At 34.7% G+C, this 19,648-nt stretch overlaps 1 protein-coding gene across 3 annotated transcripts in view; it reads right to left on the reverse strand.

Moving 5' to 3' along the window:
* SLK (STE20 like kinase) overlaps window positions 1-19,648 on the reverse strand; it is a 59,731-nt gene that overhangs the window by 24,157 nt on the left and 15,926 nt on the right. For 2 of the 3 annotated variants that reach the window (XM_036111074.2, XM_036111075.2), the window contains exons 2-9: window positions 14,743-14,907; window positions 12,981-13,029; window positions 12,284-12,433; window positions 6,046-6,118; window positions 5,686-5,880; window positions 5,018-5,099; window positions 3,486-3,614; window positions 1,781-3,154 (exon numbers count right to left, since the gene is read on the reverse strand). In XM_036111074.2, coding sequence (XP_035966967.1) covers window positions 1,781-3,154; window positions 3,486-3,614; window positions 5,018-5,099; window positions 5,686-5,880; window positions 6,046-6,118; window positions 12,284-12,433; window positions 12,981-13,029; window positions 14,743-14,907 — 2,217 coding nt within the window. Of the gene's footprint in view, window positions 1-1,780; window positions 3,155-3,485; window positions 3,615-5,017; window positions 5,100-5,685; window positions 5,881-6,045; window positions 6,119-8,613; window positions 8,675-12,283; window positions 12,434-12,980; window positions 13,030-14,742; window positions 14,908-19,648 lie in introns of those variants that run through there. The other variant, XM_078077146.1, reaches the window with a different exon arrangement.

A 19,648-nucleotide genomic window follows, 5' to 3' on the forward strand; every position in this document is an offset into this window, starting at 1 on the left:
CAACAATAATATCAACAGCCCTCCTCCATCTCAGAAACAGAGGTGGACTTGTGATTTTAGAGTTATTAGAAAGATACCAACTTCTACTGCCTGATAGCTATTGCCTACCATTCTCTATCAAGACCAAATTCCATTCCTCAGCTGGTATCCAAATGCTTTTTAAATCCAAATAGAGGGCGCCTGGGTGGCTCAGTTGGTTAAGCGACTGCCTTCGGCTCAGGTCATGATCCTGGAGTCCCAGGATCGAGTCCCGCATCGGGCTCCCTGCTCGGCAGGGAGTCTGCTTCTCCCTCTGACCCTCCTCCCTCTCATGCTCTCTGTCTCTCATTCTCTCTCTCTCTCAAATAAATAAATCTTTAAAAAATAAATAAATAAATAAATAAATAAATAAATCCAAATAGAAATAACAGAAATATAACATGCCAAAAAATACAGTTGGAATACATAAGTATTGAGAATAATTACTTGGTTTTGATATGGGGGGAAGGGTCTGAAAGCAGAGGGAGCAAAAGTGGAATATGAAAATACTAAATTCAAAATGCATTAGGATTTTAGTTTGTCTCTGGCACTTTCCAATCACCTTTCTGCAACCTCTTAGTGTTCGACTCTCCAGGCTGCCAGTATACTCATGCTTCTCTTCCTAAGTCCTGGACTATGGCACCCTATCTAGCCAGGCTTCCCCTAAAATCTAAGGTGCGCATGCCACCCTGTAAATCCAAACTTTCTATTTCTTCAGTTCCTACTCAAGTATCTACAATTAATATCACCTTAATCCTCAAAAAAAGTATCTGTATTTTTTTAAAAGGCTATTAAGTCAGTTCAAATGAACGGAATTTAACTGAAGACAATCTAGGCAGTATGTGTAATAATTTGGTACAGACAGGCAGACGCATCAGTCATGCCCTGGAGTCCTGTTCCTAAGGTCAGTTTCCTAAGTTGTTCCTGCTTTGTACAGTCTTCCCTTCTGCTATCAACCCAGAGCAACTAAGTAGTCTGTGGCTCACCTGATTCAGAATTCCATGGGATCTTCTGTTACAAATACTGATCTTGGGCCCTACCCCAGACCTCAACATAGCTCTCCCTGAAACTCCTTTTCAAAATAATTTATTCATGCTGAGTATACTTGACATATAATAAATAGTATATTAGTTTCAGGTGTACAACGTAAAGATTCAACATTTGCATGTGTTGGTAAATGATCACCATTAGCACCATTAAGTCTCGTTTATACCCCTGATCATGTAGACCCCTGGTAACTCTTCAGTGCATTCAGGTTTGAGAATGGCTCTAAAGGCTCCAAGTGTTCTGTGTTCTAGTTTTTGATTTTTTGTTTGTTCTCCCACAGTGGTTCTCACGGCAGTATTAACTATGGCTGAGGAGGCAACAATGTATGGGCCACTGGTAAATCAAGGACCATTTATACTCTAAATGTGCTTAAAAAGAGATCATTCTTTCAATTCCTCAATTCTTTCATATATTATGGATTCTTCCTAAAATATATCTAAATATGTGCAATAAGAGAACGCAAACAAACCAAGTAACTTCCACTGTTTACATCAAGTTGGCAAAAATAAATAGGTATTACCAAAAAATTGAAAGATTATATCCAGCACCTCTCTCCTTGATTCTTTATAGTTGATTGCCTTCATAGGCCTTAAGAATTTTATAGGGTTAGTACTACACTGATTTAGTGCTGTTTTATTTTCAAAATATCTGTTTCACATATACTGTAAATTGCCAAAACGATGAAAAACCCAAACAAGGACCCACATATACTTACTTGCAAAGATATTGATCCACTGTCTTTAGTTTTGCTTAAGAAGCTAGAAATGGATAAATTCAAGTCAATGCTGCTATTATCAGCAGTGGAACCAGTGCCTGAATCAGTATCATTTTCCTTTTGATTCTCGGATTCTGGAAGCAGCATGGTTTCAGTTCTTGATAAAACACCTATTTCCCCTTTATTTTCTGCATCTTCAGAGTTGATATTAATACTGGGTATTGGAACAGGCTGAGGTTCACTGGGCTGTGAAGAGGGAGTCACTTGAGGTTCTGTTTTAATTGGCACTTCACATGGGATTGCTTTTTGCTCTGTATCTATCTGAGCAGGGGCTTCTTGAGCATCCCGAGTTTCACTTCCTAAGGCCTTCTGGTCAGGATGAGTTACTACACGTCTAACCTCTCTTTCTTCAGTGCTACTGGACTCAGTAATTTCCTCACCTTCGTTTGTCCCAGATTCCTCATTGGTCTTCACTATGTTCTCCAAACTGTTGATTAATTGTTCCTCATCTTTACCTTCCACAGATTTCTGATCTATCTCATTAGTTTCTACTACGTCTTTAATAGGAACTTCCTCAGTACCACCAGCCTCAGGACCCTCTGTGGGCTTACTTACTAATTTCTGGTCTACTTCAACCACTTCTTTCCCATCATTACTCTGAGCATCCTCAGCATTGTTTTCAACTGCCTTCTGAGCAACATCTCCTGCCTCATTTGTTCCTATCAAATGGCTTGTATCACTGATCACATCTTCTAGAATTTTGTCATCTTTTCCCAATTTCTCTTGGGTGTCTTCCTTTGGAAGCGCAACTTCATTTTCAACTGGCTGAATGTCTGCCTCTTTTTCTCCAGTCTCTTGAGAAACTAAATCCATTGTTTGAAGAGTGTCTTTAATTTCTTCAGATTTCATAATCTTATTTTCAAATATCTGTTTCTTTTCCTGATCCCCTTCTTCCACAGGTTTCAGAATCTGTTCAATATCTGTTTCTAAAGTCATCATTATGTTATTCTCTTTTCCTTCACTGACTGAATTAATGTCCACTGTTTCTTGGTCTTCTGTGTCAGGCAAATTTTCAAGCTTGGGTCTCTTCTCCTCTCTCCCATTTTCCTCAATTACTGTTGTTCTATTATGAGGTTCAGCCATAGCTTCTAAGTGAACATCATTAATATGTTCATTAATATCCTCTGCAGCTTTTTCAGGTTCATCAGTGATGAGTTTTTCATTAAGAACTTTGTTGTTAAATTTATCTTCAGAAGCATTACGTTCTGTTTTTTCTGAGACAGATTCCAAAATACAAGCATTCTGTGAAAGTTTATCTTCTTCAGAGCTGGCAATACTGAGGTCAGACGAGGCACGCTTACTTGCAGGTATTGGCTAAAAAAGATTTTATACAATTTTAGTGTTAAAACATAACTTCAAGATGGGGATCAAAACAATATATATTTTGTATCTAGATAAATACATGATTTAAATAATATATAATGATTTAGTATCTTAATTAAAATTTGATGAGGTTATAAAAATAATTTAAAGAACTGACAAATCTTCAAATAAATACAACAAAAATGGACAGCAAAGGGCAAACTTGTTAATCTTCACCCTTAAAATTAAATATTTTATACTGCTACCTCCCAATTAATCTTTAGACACAGGTGCAATTCCACCTCAAAACCTGACTCTAAACATTTCCTTTCTAAATACTGACCAAAGAATTTTCTGTTTCTTCATCATCATCTTCCTCTTTGCCATCTTCAACTTCTTCTGTTACTTCAGCCTTTGCCTCTGCAATCAGCTCTCGAATTGGTTTGTTGGAATCAACCGTAACAAAGGGATGCTGTTTGATCATTAAGAAGAGCATACTTAATATCAGCTGAAATGCTTGCTTATAAAATTTCAAACACATAATACACACGTTATTATGTGGTAAAAATATAAACACGTGGGTAACAAAAATATAAACAACTTCAAATAATGTTACATCTGGGCAAGGAAGGAGGAGAAGGGGACTGAGCAGGAATAGGGCTGCCTGCAACTATGTACTTTTTAAGAATCTGAAGGAAATATGTCAAAAATGGTAACACATTTCTGGGTAGTAGGTACATGTACTTTTCTGTATGTTTGAAATTTCATAATCTAAATTAAATTTTAAAGCAAGTTTCAAATTGACACAGTTTTAGTTCTTAAAAAGTAACAACAATATATATAAATCCTGGATAAAGCCTCAATAAAAGAATTATACAAAGCTTTAGAGTTCTGTTAAAAGTGTCTGCAAATAAGGGCACCTGGGTGGCTCAGTCGGTTAAGCATCTGCCTTCAGCTCAGGTCATGATCCCAGGGTCCTGAGATCGAGTCCTGCATCGGGCTCCCCGCTGAGCGGGGGGGCCTGCTTCTCCCTCTCCCTCTCCCCCCTGCTCATGCTCTCTCTCTCAAATAAATAAAATCTTTAAAAAAACAAAAAAGTGTCTGCAAATAACTGTTTTGACAAGGTTCTAATATTCTTAAGAGTAAGAAGCCATTTTATTCATTTTTGTACACTCAGCAGCACTGCCACAGACTAAGATCTTCTAAGGGGGGGTAATAAAATAATAAGAGAAAGTGTGTCCTAGGGATGTACCTCTTGCACAGAGCAAGGCAATTTTTTCTTTTTTCTCCTGTGATAAACAGATCAACCTAAAATACTACAATGCAGGAGTTACAAAGTAACTCAATCTAACAGGTAACTGCCTCAAGATTTGTCATTCTGTTTGTCTACCTGTAATATTATTTAACAAATTTCTCTTTCAGATATTACAAATAGGTCCTGCTATAAAACAAAATTATCCAATCACTTTAACACCATTTTTCAAAAAAAAGTCAGCAGTATTTACTGAATATTTATCCTCACTGTAAGAGATATAAAAAAAAATTAATTAGCTCATGACCCCTGCCCCCAAGGGGCTTGCTATCTAGTAACTGGAGAGACAAACTGGAAATAACTAACTAAGTGGAAATAATTAACAGAATAAAAAGAACACAATTAAACTGAATCGAAAAAGCACAAAAGGAATGCCTTACAAGCTAAATGCCTTTTGGTAACGGCAGCACGTATGTTTGTAAAGCAAATGCTTACTACTACAATGTATTCTGAGTTTCCACAGGAAAACTCAAGTGAAAAGAGAATACACTGAAATTGTATTCTTCTTAATGAGATGTTAAAACAATTACATGATCACTGTCGTCATATTACTCTTCTCTTACCTGCAGTAGCTGAGATGTACTCCACCTGGAATCCACATTCTTTTCCAAGCATTTCTTTAGAAAGTCCTTAAAATTTGAAGACCTTCAAAATAAAATTTTAACAATGACATTTCTATTTTATTTCCTGTTATTAAAAATCAAACAAAACTCTGATAAGTTATGGTTGTGTTTTATTATGTATGTTAATACTATTCAACATAAGAAAACTAGTTAATGAGACTACTAAGATTTCATAATAATAAGATGAATATTAAGATATCATCTGTAAACACATAATTAAATATATATGTATGTAGAGTCATAGTTTTAGACATTGAGAGACATAGTCATATATTCACAAGTATGCGAAAAATCACAGAAACTCTTCTATTAAATTCCACAAATATAAATCAATCACATATATACCTCACTTTCTTACAGTACAGAAAATACTGTATTATATACAGTTGTTTCCTGTAGACCTCAAATCACTGATACTTTCAAATTTATGGGAAAAGTTAGTTATAAGAGTTTGTATGGTCCTTAAGTCTTAAAAAAAAATTACCAAAAATCAGTTTTCTACTCATACAGTCTTTGTACCATGTAACTAAATTTAAATACCCTTGAAAAGCTGGGAGAATAAAACATCAAGTTTTGCTTCGTAAAAGGCTTCATTTAGAATATTTTACCATTTTGATGGCTGTGCTAATGTAGGGGGCTCTGATTTTGCTATTTTTAGCAGCACTCGCATTGGGTTTAATTCATGATGAGGTGGTTCTATCTCAGCCATTTCTATTAAAGTGATACCCAGGGACCAAACATCAGCTTTGTAGTCATAGGGTCTGTCCTTAGATGTTTCACACATGACTACTTCAGGAGCCATCCTATGAAGACAGAGAATTAAAACTTAAGATGTTTAACTTAAGAATTTAACGATTGCAAGCCACATTAAAGACAGTATAATCAATTATGTGGACAAAATTAATGCGTAATAGGTGATAAGAGCTTCTGACATAATACTATAAATCCATAAAAAGCTGAATACATACCAATATGGTGTGCCAATAAAGGAATCTCTTCTTTGAATTGTCCTTGTGTTTTTAGCTGATACTCCAAAATCCGCTTGAAATAAGCAATCATACAAAAGTATTAATAGTTTTTTAGCAAAGTTCACTGTATTTAACATAGGGAAAAGCATTTCAAGTCTTTAACAAGGCCACTCTTATTAAAGCGTAAACAAAACAGAGAGAGTAACTTCTCTACCATCCTAATTTTGAACACACTCCTTCTACCACAACCCCCCCTCCAAAAAAACTGCCAAAGAAAATATCCTATCATTAATACACTTAATACTACCATCTTTATACATATTCAGATCATGAATTCTTCAGAATTGATAAAAAAAAAAATAGTAACTTTAAAATAGACCAGTCTACCCACTTCAAAACAAATGCCAACTAGTGGTACATGCTATAATTAAATTGATAGACATAAACATTTTTTTCTATAGTGTGAAAAGCAGAAATTACAAAGTAGCCTTTATGACAGCATATGTCTTGCTAATTTCTTCATAAAATTATATTACAAAGAAAAAAACCATATTTTCTGATTTAAATTATAGAGAACAACAACATTATAGCTTTATCACTTGTCAACCCCACCTTTTCAGCTTAGAGCTTAGAGAACAATTAATAGCAACACAAATTTGCTCTTGCTGCATAATTACCTCATACCATTTATACATAACTTTTAGGTTTCATGTTGGACATGCCGTAATTCTCAAAATGAATAAATATCAAAAATCCAATATTTGGTGCTCAAACCGCAAGAAGTGGCACAGAATATATACTCAATAAATGGTAGCTACTATTAGTAGCCGTATCTATAATTTTAACCTTTGTGCTCTTTTGTTGGTAGAACTCTTAAAGCTCATAAAATCCTGACGGTATTCTAATTATTTGTGTCTATTATATGGTGGGGGTTTTTTTTGGACCACATAATTCTCCCACTTAAAAGATAGTGGTAGCTACCTATTGTCTGTGGAATGAATTTTAAGCTTCCTAATGTGGTGTACAAAGTCCTTTATTACATATTTCAGTAATGTTTTATAATGAAATTCATAAATGAGTAAGCAAATAAAACATACTAAACTTGGAAGATATATTTGTGGAAGATACAGTGTAAATAGATTTATTCAGGACTCTTCACCACTATCCCTCCCCACCGACCCCCAACCTCCTCAACTTAAAAGCTTCTCTTATGTTTTTGGGAGGAAGGACTTGAAACAATTTAAATTGCTGCAGAAGAGGTTCCGTACTCAGGTAAATTCAGCTCAGTACTTATTCTAGTGTTTTTCTAGAGCCTATTAATGCTCTTTTCAACTCTCTCCCCTCAGAATATGACTGGGGAAGGAGGTCCAGAAACAGGCCTAAACAACAACTGTCCCTTGTCTACATTCTTATCTCTCTAAGCACCCAAGGTAAACTAAAGATGGACAAAAAGGCACCATTAATTAATTGCTGTGCAAAGGGGAAAATTAAGGTTGCTATGTGCTTTGTAGTTCTACATATAATGATGCAGCATGTATATGTTGGTCTGTTTAAATAGCATTTTACACATTTATTTCCATTTGCAACAATATGACCTGATAAAATCATCATAAAAATTTTGTTACTGTAGTATATTGAATAGTTCTTGAGGATAGTATGGTTCTTTACAGCTGTGTACATGTAACAGGGTATCACAGAAATAGAAGGTTCTCTAAGTATTTACAAATTAATAAAACAAAAATTGCAACTGTCAACCGAGTCAAGACTATTTTGGCATTCCTAAATCTTCAATAATTGACTTAAAGGTATGCACTATTTTACACAAAAGTATGTTCCTATATTGAAGATTCTAAATACATTTATAGAAAAATGTGCACCAGAATGGATCAAAATGATAATGTACTATTTTTAAATGAGCTACCAGAGTTTAAAAAATGATATAAAACATAAAAGAGTAACATACATCAGAATTACAAAACCTCAATTATGAGGTAACAGAACTCAAGAAAAATTAGAAAAAATCATTTTAGAAACAAAGACTAAACTAGGAGAAATGCAAGAGCAAATAAACAACAAATTCACACCCATTACCACTTTACATTCATTAAGATGGCTATCATCAAAAATACAGAAAATGACAAGTGTTGACAAGGATGTGGAGAAATTGGAACCCTTGTGCATTGCTGATGGGAATGTAAAATGGTACAACTACTATGGAAAATGGTAGTTCCTCAAAAAATTAAATACAGAATTACCACATGATCCAGCAATTCCATTTCCAGAACATCCAAAAGAACTGAAAGCAGGGAGTCAAACAGGTATTTGTATACCCATGTTCATAGCAGCATTATTCACAAGAGCCAAAAAGTAGAAGGTAAAGTGTCCATCAATGGATGAATGGATAAACAAAATGTGTGTACATGTAAGTAACAGAACATTGTTCAGCCTTTAAAAGACCATTCATGGTCTTTAAAGCTACATAAATACAACATGGTTGAACCTTGAAGACATTATGCTAACTAAAATAAGCCAGTCATAAAAAGACAAATATTGTATGATTCCACTTACATGAGGTACCTAGAGTAGTCAAATTCATAGAGACAGAAAGTAGAATGGTAGTTGCCAGGAGCTGGGGGGAGGGAGGAATTGGGAGTTAGTGTTTAATGGGTACAGAGTGTCAATTGGGAAAGATGAAAAAAGTTCTAGAGATGGATAGTGGTGATGGTTGCATAATGATGGGAATATACTTAATGCTACAGAACTGTACACTTAAAAATAGCTGAAACAGTAAACTTTAAGTATATTTCACCACAATTTTTTTTAAATGAAGAAAGATAAAAAGAATCTGGGAGAAAGTTTTTAAATATTGATGACTGGAAAAGCCAACAAACAAAAAAGTCCCTAAAAATGATAGTCAATGCAAGGGAACAGAACAAATACTCAAACCTGTAATTCCAGAAAACCTTCCTGGAAAAAAAAAAAAAAAAAAGCCTTGAATATTATAAGAACATATTAGAGAAAAGTCTAGTCAAATTATTGGTACTTGAAGAAAAAAAATTCTTTGGCATCTAGGCAAATGAGCACATGACTTCAAAGAGAAAGAAAATCAGATTATCATCAGACTTTTCAACAACAACACTTTATAACAGAAGAAAACAGAGTAACGTATTTCAGATACTCAAGGAAAGAAATGTTAGCCAAGGATTTTCTATCCAGCAAAACTGACCTTCAAAGTATAAATATGGGTAGAACTGTTATCATTAGATAAGAACTCAGAGAGGCCCTCCAGAGTTATCTACCAGAGAATAAACTTCAGACAACCAACATGACCAAAGAGATAGCAACATAAGGACTAGTGGTGAGCATTAAATATAGAAAAGGGAACTAAAGTAAGTAATTATGGGATGTTCTAAATCTATCATCAATGTCCTTGAGAACCAGGACTCTCAGGATAGAAGGAGATACACATGTAATACCAAAGAGGTTAGGTTAAAAACAAAAACAAAAACAAACATCCTGAATTTGATTAGGAAATACATAGGAACTCATGAGAACCTAGCTCTGTCCTCTGGAAAGGCCTAGAATGATGGCCAATCCAGAAACTGTTAATCACTTCTAAATTCAGATGTAGTCTTGAAATACCATATCCTACTAAAAGAAACTAGGGCTTCTTAAAGAAATGGCTAAATTACAGGTTGGAGGTAGGAAATATATAAGATAAGCCTGAAACACCGCAACCTAATATATAGTAACAAAGAAGCTATCAAAGGTTACTAAAGTCATGTCAAAAGGATTAACATACCAACTTGAAGAGGCTCCCATTGATCAAAGATGGTATAATGTGAGCTTTAATAAGGATAAAAATTATAGATTTCATATCTATAAAATTAAATTAAATTCATGAATTAATAATATTTTTAAAATACCGGTTACCAACTGAGGATGAGAGAGAACCAATTCATGGTCTTTAAAGCTACATAAATAAAAAGAAGGAATCAAGCATTTTTCCTCTCTTGTCCATTTGAACTATACTCCTGAGTAACCAAACAGTTGAAGGGAGGTGTCATCTTATATAATTATTCCTAATTCTACAATGATAAATAAAAATAATGAAATAATTGGCAAATAATTATATCAAAATTATAATCAAAAAAATAAATGAAAACAAAGTGATAGAATTCATTTTGCAACTCAAACCAAAGAACAGATCTAGGCATTAAGCATCAAGAGCTGTAAAGAAAAAAAAAAAAAAAGAAAAAGGAAAAGGCAGACATGTGTCTCCCCAGTGAAAGGACACAAAACCACCTAAATATAGTCTGGCCAAAGAATCAAATTTGAGACTGATGAGGCCTTTGCATTTATCTGCAAATATGAAGGAAATAAAATGATCATGAGTATGCAATTGGCAAAATGCAGGTTGAGGGAAACTCTACAGGTCCAACACCCAGGTCTCATAGTTCAGTGCTTCTCAACGTTTTTTTCATCATCATTCTCCTACCGAGCCTCTTTAGACATTTTTTCCTAATCCTCCTGTCCCCCGTGAAATTTTAACACCACAGATATACTATCTGTTTGTGTACTGTGGGCCTTTGGAGGATTATTAAACACTGTAATATCTAAGATCTTTTTTGCCCCCTAAGAACCAATTTTGGCCCCCATGAAAATGCATGCCATAAATAAAACGTAAAGAAAAGAAAGAAATGGGGGGGGAACCTATAAATTAAGAGACTTAGAAGAAAAATCAGGTTTTAAATATGGGAAAGTCTAAACTGTAAAGTCAAGAGATGAACACTGGATGATAGAGACATAAAGAAACGCAAGGAAAAAAAAAACTCAAAGAAGTGATCACTATAAAGGTCAGGATAAAGGTTACCTGTGGAGAAGAGAGGGACAGTGATTAAGATGGGACACATGGAAGAGCCGCTAGTTCTATTTCTTGACCTAGGTGGTAGTTACAAAGCTATCATCTACAAAGCTACGAAATCACTAAGCTACACAATTACTTGTGTGGTTTTCTATATCTATATTATTTCACAACAAAAAGGTTAAAATTTAGTATATCAAATTATACCTGTTTATTTTTTTTAAAGGTTTTATTTATTTATTTGTCAGAGAGAGAGAGCACAAGCAGGCGGAGCGGCAGGCAGAGGGAGAAGCAGGCTCCCTGCTGAGCAAGGAGCCCAATGAGGGACTCTATCCCAGGACCCTGGGATCATGACCTGAGCTGAAGGCAGACACTTAACTGACTGAGCCACCCAGGCATCCCAATTATACCTATTTAGATGTCATGAAAAAAGTGAAATGATTATGATCAATGGTATCACAAGATGGCCTGTGAATATATTTTATCTTTTCATCCTTCCAAATTACAAAAATTTATTTATTTAAGATTTTATTCATTTATTTGTCAGAGAGAGAGCACAAGCAGGGGAAGTGGCAGGCAGAGGGAGAAGCAGGCTCCCCGAAGAGCAAGGAGCCCGATGTGGGACTCGATCCCAGGACCCTGGGATCATGACCCTGGGATCAGACGCTTAACCGACTGAGCCACCCAGGTGTCCCGACAAATTTAGACTTCATCACCAAATTTTTTTTAAAAATTCTTGTCTTGGATACACTTAAAGAGGACTGTATCTTCCATTTGTATGTGTACATTGGAAATTAATCAGTTTTCCATCTAAAATCTATATCTATTTGCTCCTTATGAAGTTATCATTTATTTCCTCAGTGTAAAAAACAAAATTAAAAATTCTAGTCCTTTATACTTATTTTAGACATCCTTTTCAGGCCTACTTTGTTAGTTTAGCCAGATACCATATTTATAAAATGGAGTATAAAACTAAACATGGGAAAAGAAAAGCACTAGACATGAGTTTTGGAAATGAAGATAAAACTAAGTTAGCTTTTTTATGTATTATCTCATTCTAAATGTATTACAAGTATTAAGTCTATATACAAAAATTTAGGAGTAAAAAGAATTAACCGGTCTTTCTAAAGCTTGTCTTTTTGAAATCCATCCTTTCTTACCTTCTTTTTAAAGTGTCTTTATATTAGTTGCCTCTACTTAGGAATTCTGGGAGTTAATGAATTATTTATCCAAGGCAGTATTTAAAAAATTAACATGGAGTAATTTCTCCATGTTTGACACATCTGAGTCATAACAAAACAATATTAAGTCACGTACATACAGGGGAAAATCTCAGCACAAATTCACATGTTTTACTTAAGGGAAGAAACTTACCCAACTTAATATCTCCATCTAAGGTAAAAAGAATGTTGCCAGCCTTTAGATCTCTGTGGATTATTTTATTATCATGCAAGTAGTTCAAGGCCTCTAGAGTCTGTTTACAAACTACTTGTATTTGGGACTCAGTTAATGGTCTCTCGAGTTCTATAAGGAAAAGAGTAAACAAATCTGCATTGTTATACTGTGAAAACACATCAGCAAGATGTATACCTTTACCATCAATGTCAAAGATCACATTTAGTGAATTATTTTAGAAGAACTAAATATCGACAAAGATTACTTTCTTCACGTATTATTATTTTTTTTAAGATTTTTATTTATTTATTTGAGAGAGAGAATGAGATAGACAGCATGAGAGGGGGGAGGGTCAAAGGGAGAAGCAGACTCCCTGCTGAGCAGGGATCCCAATGTGGGACTCGATCCCAGGACTCCAGGATCATGACCTGAGCCGAAGGCAGTCACTTAACCAACTGAGCCACCCAGGCGCCCTCTTCACATGTTATATTCAACATTTCATTTTAGAATTTTGTTACAATTATCTAAGAATATAAAATGTAATTAGGCTGATTTCTTAATTTATTGAGCTTCACCCAAGATACCTATTCAAGATATATATATAAGGTTAAATGTTTGAAATCCTTTGATTAAGTATAATTTAAGATACAAACATAAAGAACAAAAACACGTTTACCAAGCATCACAGCATCCACTGCTCCACCTGCACAAAATTCAATGAGGATCTGCAAGCAAACAAAAAAAGCATGTGTCTAACATGACACTGAGTTTGAGTATTTTTTCTTCAATTTAGCAAAAAAGCTAAAGGAATCACTAGGCTATGGAAACAATATTATGCTGATATCCTTACGCCATAAAGATTTTCTGTCAAAAGAGTTAAGAGTCTTAATGATACACATTTTGAGAAAGCACAAAGAGAACACATTGTAGACATATGTGCATTTTTTAATCACCATTTTTAGTGTCCCTGCTTCTCTAAAATTACTAGGTACACAATTTTTATTGAGGACAGTATCATATATCCATTTCATCACCACCGAAAGATGACACTCATTTTTATTTAATGTAACTACTATGATTTAAGTGACCAAATCTGTTTTTTAACTTTATTAATAGGAATAAATCCTCAAAATACTTAGACTTCTTTTAGTTAAAACACACATACCCCACACACAAAAGCTTCAGATCCTAGCTCAATTATCACATTCTGATGGATGCCTTCCCGGATCTCCCTGGGACAAACCACCATGTACTTTTCCATCTTACCCCATCACAGCTGTAATTTTATATATATAATTCCTTGAAGTATTAATTATAGATAATTAATTCTACATCTCTCACTAGCCTGTCCCTCACAGATGTCCAACCTTTTATTTTGCAACAATTTCAAGTAAAGATCTTACCTGTTTACTGTCCAGGAGTTCACTTTCATTATAATCTCTGAGAACACTCTACTAGACCCCTGAACAACTATATTAGAGGACACCACACAAAAATAATTATTAAAAATTACTTGTCAAATTATATAGCTTGCTGCTTTTTTCCCCTTTGTATATACTCTATTTTTTATAGGTGCTTGCCAATTACAAATTATTTTCAAATTCGTTATATCATTTGAAAAATAATTTGGAAGGTAGATCACTCATCTTATAGATGAGTAAACAGACTCAGAGGTTAACTGACTTATTCAAGCTCCTACCTAGCAGCACCAGGATCAAAAAATATAGGGCTTTCAATTTCCAAAGTATTACTTGCACTACACTACCTACTCTTCTCTCCTAACACTTCCATCATAACACTTTTCTTCAAGGAGAAAAACAAAAACTCCCATTTCAGGAAGGCGTCTTGGTTAAATTAGTGTCAGCAGAGAGCAAGTGACTGACCAATTATAATAAATATGATTTTATCTCTATATGTATTTGTGCCTAATATTTTCTACAAATGAACAAAATTTATACATGCAGACTTAGCCACTCTATCATGTACCAAAGGTGAGTCTGATAATATAGAAGATAAATATTTAACATTTCTAGTAAGTATTCTATACTTTATTACATGATTTACAAAGAGTTTAGGGTAAGAAATTATAAACAATTTCTAAGAAAACAAAAGAAATTTCCAAAAAAATTTTTAAGTAAATGCCTAAATTTAAATTACAAACAAGACCATTTAATTTCATAATTTAGGAAATTTAATATTCTTAACCAAGTTCTTCCATTTGGGTCCAATGTCAATCATGAAATACTGTAAAACTGGAAATACACATCGGAACATCTGTTGAAGCTAAGGATAATTATGTTGTTAATGACCCTCTCATCAGATAAATTCAAGTAACATAAGTAATTAAACAGAAGAAGTAGCAGGTTTTCACAACTTAATAAACCTCTTTCAGACAATTAACTCATTTTGGCTCTTACAGATCAACAGAAAATAGTTACCCAAAGATTGTTCTCATAATAGAAGGCATCCAGAAGTTTGACTATATTTGGGTGATCACAAGACGCTAATATATCAATCTCAACCATGTAATCTTCAAGTTCTTCTTCAGATTTCGTGTCAATCACCTTTGCAGCAGCTAAAACATTGGTCTCTTTATTCTGGGCCTAAAAATGAAAGCATCACAAGTGTCACACAATGCATACTTGATTTTTAAAATTTTATTTTCCATTTTTTTAAATAAACTTTATTTTTTTAGAGTAGTTTCAGGTTCACAACAAAGCTGAGCAGAAAGTACAGTGTTCTCATACGGTCCCAGCCCCTGACAATGCACAGCCTCTCCCACTATCAACATTCTGTACCTTAGTAGTATGCCTGCTACAACTGATGAATCTATAATGACACATCATCCCCAAAGACCATGGTTTTCATTAGGATTTACTCTTGGAGTTTACTCTACGGGTTTTGACAAATGTATGACATGTATCTACCATTATATCATACAGAAGAGTTTCACTGCCCTAAATATTCTCTATGCTCAGCCTATTCATCCCTCCCTTTTTCCTAAACCCTAGCAACCACTAACCTTGTTACTGCATCCATAGTTTAGCTTTTCCAGAACTCATATAATTGGAATCATACAGTATACAGCCTTTCCAGATTGGCTTCTTTCACTTAGTAACATGCATTTAAGCTTCCTCCATGTCTTATCATGGTTTGATAGTTCATTTCTTTTTGGGATTGAAGTGGATAGATGTGCCACAGTTTATCCATTCATCTACTGAAGGCATCTTGGTTATTTCCAAGTTTTAGAAATTCTGAATAAAGCTGCTATAAACAACCATGTGTGGGTTTTTGTATAGATTTAAGTTTTCAACTTCTCTGGGTAAATACCAAGGAACACAATTACTAGATCATATGGTAAAAGTATGTTTAGTTTTGTAAGAAACTGCCAAACTGTCTTCCAAACTGCTATGCCATTTTGTAATCCCACCAGCAATGAATGAGAGTTCCTGTTGTTCCACATCCTCACATGCATTTCGTATTGTCAGTATGAATTTTTTTGTCATTCTAATAGGTGTATAGTGGTATCTCCTCTTTTAATTTGCCATTTTCTAATAACATATGATGTCAAGCATCTTTTCATGTGCTTACTGGACACCTATATATCTTCTTTGGTAACTGTCCAGATATTTAGCTCATTTTTTTAATGAAATTGTTGATTTTCTAATTGCTGTGTTTTAAGAATTCTTCATATATTTTGAGTAACTGTCCTTTATCAGATATGTTTTGGCAAATATTTTCTCCCAATCAGTGGCTTCTCTTCTCATTCTCTTGACATACTTATTCTTAAAAGATAGCCTAAACATATATATATTAACTAATAAATGTTATGCACTGTGGTAAGTGCTTTATATGCACATAGAATAGTGTTTCAAATTGCAGGCTCTACCGGGTCAGACTGTTAAGGTTCAAACTGTAGTTCTACCACTTAATAACTGTGTTGCCTGGGGCAACTTACAAAATCTTTTAGTTTCCTCATAATAAGACATATTAACATCTCACAAGTTTGTGAGAATTAAGATATTATTAGCCGAGTGAAAAAAATACATATAAATATTTAATAAAATGCTTGCCATAGACAGTAAGGATTCAGTAATATTAGATATAATTATTACTATTATTTAATCCTCACAACAACTGCATGATATATTATTATCCTTAAAAGAGGATATACAAACTTGGAGAGGTTAAAAAGCTTCCCCAAGGTCATGTAGTAAGAGACAGAATCAGGATTCAAATCCAGGTTTGTTTCCAAAGGCCTTTCTTTATCTGAATCATTACCCTTTCCAGTTTTCCTATACTTCCATCAGTTATTTTTCTTTGCACTTAGTACTTTAACTTTTCCATTTTCTTTCTTTGGTGAATAACTTCTCATTTCCATTTATTATAAATGAAAGGCTTCCAAATACACTGTAGGAGCCAAGACCATTTGTTAAAAAGTTAAGAATCAGATCTTAAAAATACTAATTAGGTTTTTAAAAGACATTTCAATATTTTATGTTATCATCGTTTCAGCAAAACTGCATCTAATACCTTAAAAAAAGAAAAAATACCAAACTCTTAAAATCTAGTAAAAGTTTCAATAAATAAATTAATGTCCAAATTCCACTTTTAAGAATTTATCATAAGAAGAGGCATCTAGGTGGTGCAGTCAGTTAAGTCTCTGATTCTTGGTTTCAGCTCAGGTCATGATCTCAGGGTTGTGAGATTTAAGCCCTGCATCAGCTCCGTGCACAGTGTGGCGTCTACTTGAGATTCTCCCTCTCCCTTTGCCCCTCCCCCTGCTTGTGCTCTCTCTCTCTCTCTAAAATAAATAAAAAATCTTTAAAAAAAATTTTATCATGAGATAATTATACAAAATTAAAAATATGCATACACAAAATTATTCATCAAAGCCTGAATGAACCTAAATATCCATTAGCAGGAACCTGCTTAAATAATCAGCACATTTCTACAATGGAAAATGATACAGCCATTAAAATCAATAACTAATCAATTAATATTTAAGATGGAACAGTAGCTGTAACACAACACTGAATGGAATAAAAGGCAACTTACTACACACAAGAAGTATGTAATTTTACAAAAACCACAAATCTACTTTCACACATGAAAAGCTGCATGAGAAGTATCTGGAAAGACATCATCACCCCTGAGAATAGTGGAATTTCAGGTACTTTTGACTTTTTCTGTATTTTTTGTATTGTTTGAATTTTTTAAATGAACTTATTTTTATAGAAGCAGTAAAGTACTAAAAAATATCAGCGTATGGGAGATTTCTTAGGGACCTATTATCTAACCTTGGAAATGATGAAAAGAATAAACAAAGCAGGTATCAGGCTGTATACAGAATTTTCCTAAGTAGACTGTTGTTTTACTTCCTTAAGAAAAAACAAAAGTAAAAAGTAATACTAATTACTAATTAAGTAATTAAGTAACTCTCATGTTTAGGGTTCAGAAAATATGTTTTGGATAAAAAGATAACTTTATACTGGTCATTGCTACCACTCCAGAAGAATATTCTGATCTACCACATTTTGTCAACTCTGGGATGCACTACTATTGGGGCACCTGGGTGGCTCAGTTGGTTAAAAGTCTGCCTCTGGCTTCGGTCATGATCCCAGGGTCCTGGGATGGAGACCCACGGCAGGTATCTGCTCAGCGGGGAGCCTGTTTCTCCCTCTCCCTCTACCTGCCGCTCCCCCTGCTAGTGCTCTCTCTCTCTCTCTCTCTGTGTCAAATAAATAAAATTTTTTTAAAAAATGCATCATTTTATGTTCCACTCAGGAAGGAAAAATGCCAATTAAACTACAAGGTTTTATCATTTTGAATTCTTATGTTATATATTATTTATTTTTTTTAAGATTTTATTTATTTGAAATAGAGAGAGAATGAGCGAGAGCACAAGCTGGGGGGGGGGGAGGGGAAGAAGGAGAGGGAGAAGCAGACTCCGCACTGAGCAGGGAGCCTGATGCACAGCTCCATCCCAGGACCCCAGGATCATGACCTGGGCCAAAGGCAGACACTTAACGGACCGAGCCACTCAGCCCCATGTTATACCTTTTTAAAGAGCTCATTTGGACACATTTAGACAAGGATTGTTTAGACCAGTATTGCTGGACACATTTAGACAAGGATTGTTACTGTATATCTATTCTCCTTGTGCACAAATAAGAGGTTAAATACTTAAAAGTTTGACTCTTCTGAATCACTTTTTCACTCAGAGTTACCTAATGTCTGTGTTTTTCCACAGGATACCATTCTCTGGCCATTAAAAGCTTTGGTAAAAGACTGCTTCTCTACGACCGTCACCAAGAGTTTCTTTGAAACGTATTTTCTTGATCTTAACCAAGGTGCTAAAAGATTTTTAGGTAACAACCAGGTCTCACATTCTTTCTTCAAAAGGTACTTAAATAGTTTATTGATTGAAACATCAAGGGGCTGAAACTATATGACACTAAGGATACAACTAAGTTCACAATGCACAGGCAATGACAGATATATCACAACTGCCCCTCGGCCAACAATACTAAAACATCTATGGATAAAAGACATATCCCAATTTCAGAGATGTTAAAAAGTAAAAACTGTCATAACTAGTGAAACATGGTATCAAGTCTGTCTCTCAAAGAAAGAGACTACAGTTGAGCCAACAATAATTAGAACTCACCCTCCCCTGAGTCAGAGGAAATAAGCCAGTGAAAGATAAGCTATTCTCTCACCATTTTAATGTAACACTTTGGGAGGAAAAAGACCCGAGGAACTGTCCTTGAAGAGGAACACTATAAAATATGAGCCTTGGTAAGAGACCAAGTGGGGTTAAAAGTCATCCTGCTTCTGCATGCTTCTACTGATGTCCTTGGAGATTTTTAAGATATGTCATGTAAATGGATGACATAAAGGGGAAAAAATAATTAACACTAGATAATCTCTAAAGTACTTTATAGTGACAAACTCCATTATTCTAGTCCTCTGGATATAATGATTAAACCAACAACAGTACCATTTGGTTACTCTAAGTAATAAATAAAAGTTACATTAGAAAATATAATGCCGGGGCGCCTGGGTGGCTCAGTCGTTAAGCGTCTGCCTTCAGCTCAGGTCATAATCCAAGGTCCTGGGATCGAGCCCCACATGGGGCTCTCTGCTCAGCAGGAAGCCTGCTTCTCCCTCTCCCACTCCCCCTGCTTGTGTTCCCTCTCTCCCTGTGTGTCTCTCTGTGTCAAATAAATAAATAAAATCTTAAAAAATATATATATATAGTGCCTTTTATATAATTGCTTGAAAATGACTTGATTACTCTTCAGGATCTGGTTCTAGAGAACTCTGAAAATCAAAACTGAA

This window comes from Halichoerus grypus, chromosome 7 (assembly GCF_964656455.1).
Source record: "Halichoerus grypus chromosome 7, mHalGry1.hap1.1, whole genome shotgun sequence".
Taxonomy (NCBI): domain Eukaryota; kingdom Metazoa; phylum Chordata; class Mammalia; order Carnivora; family Phocidae; genus Halichoerus; species Halichoerus grypus.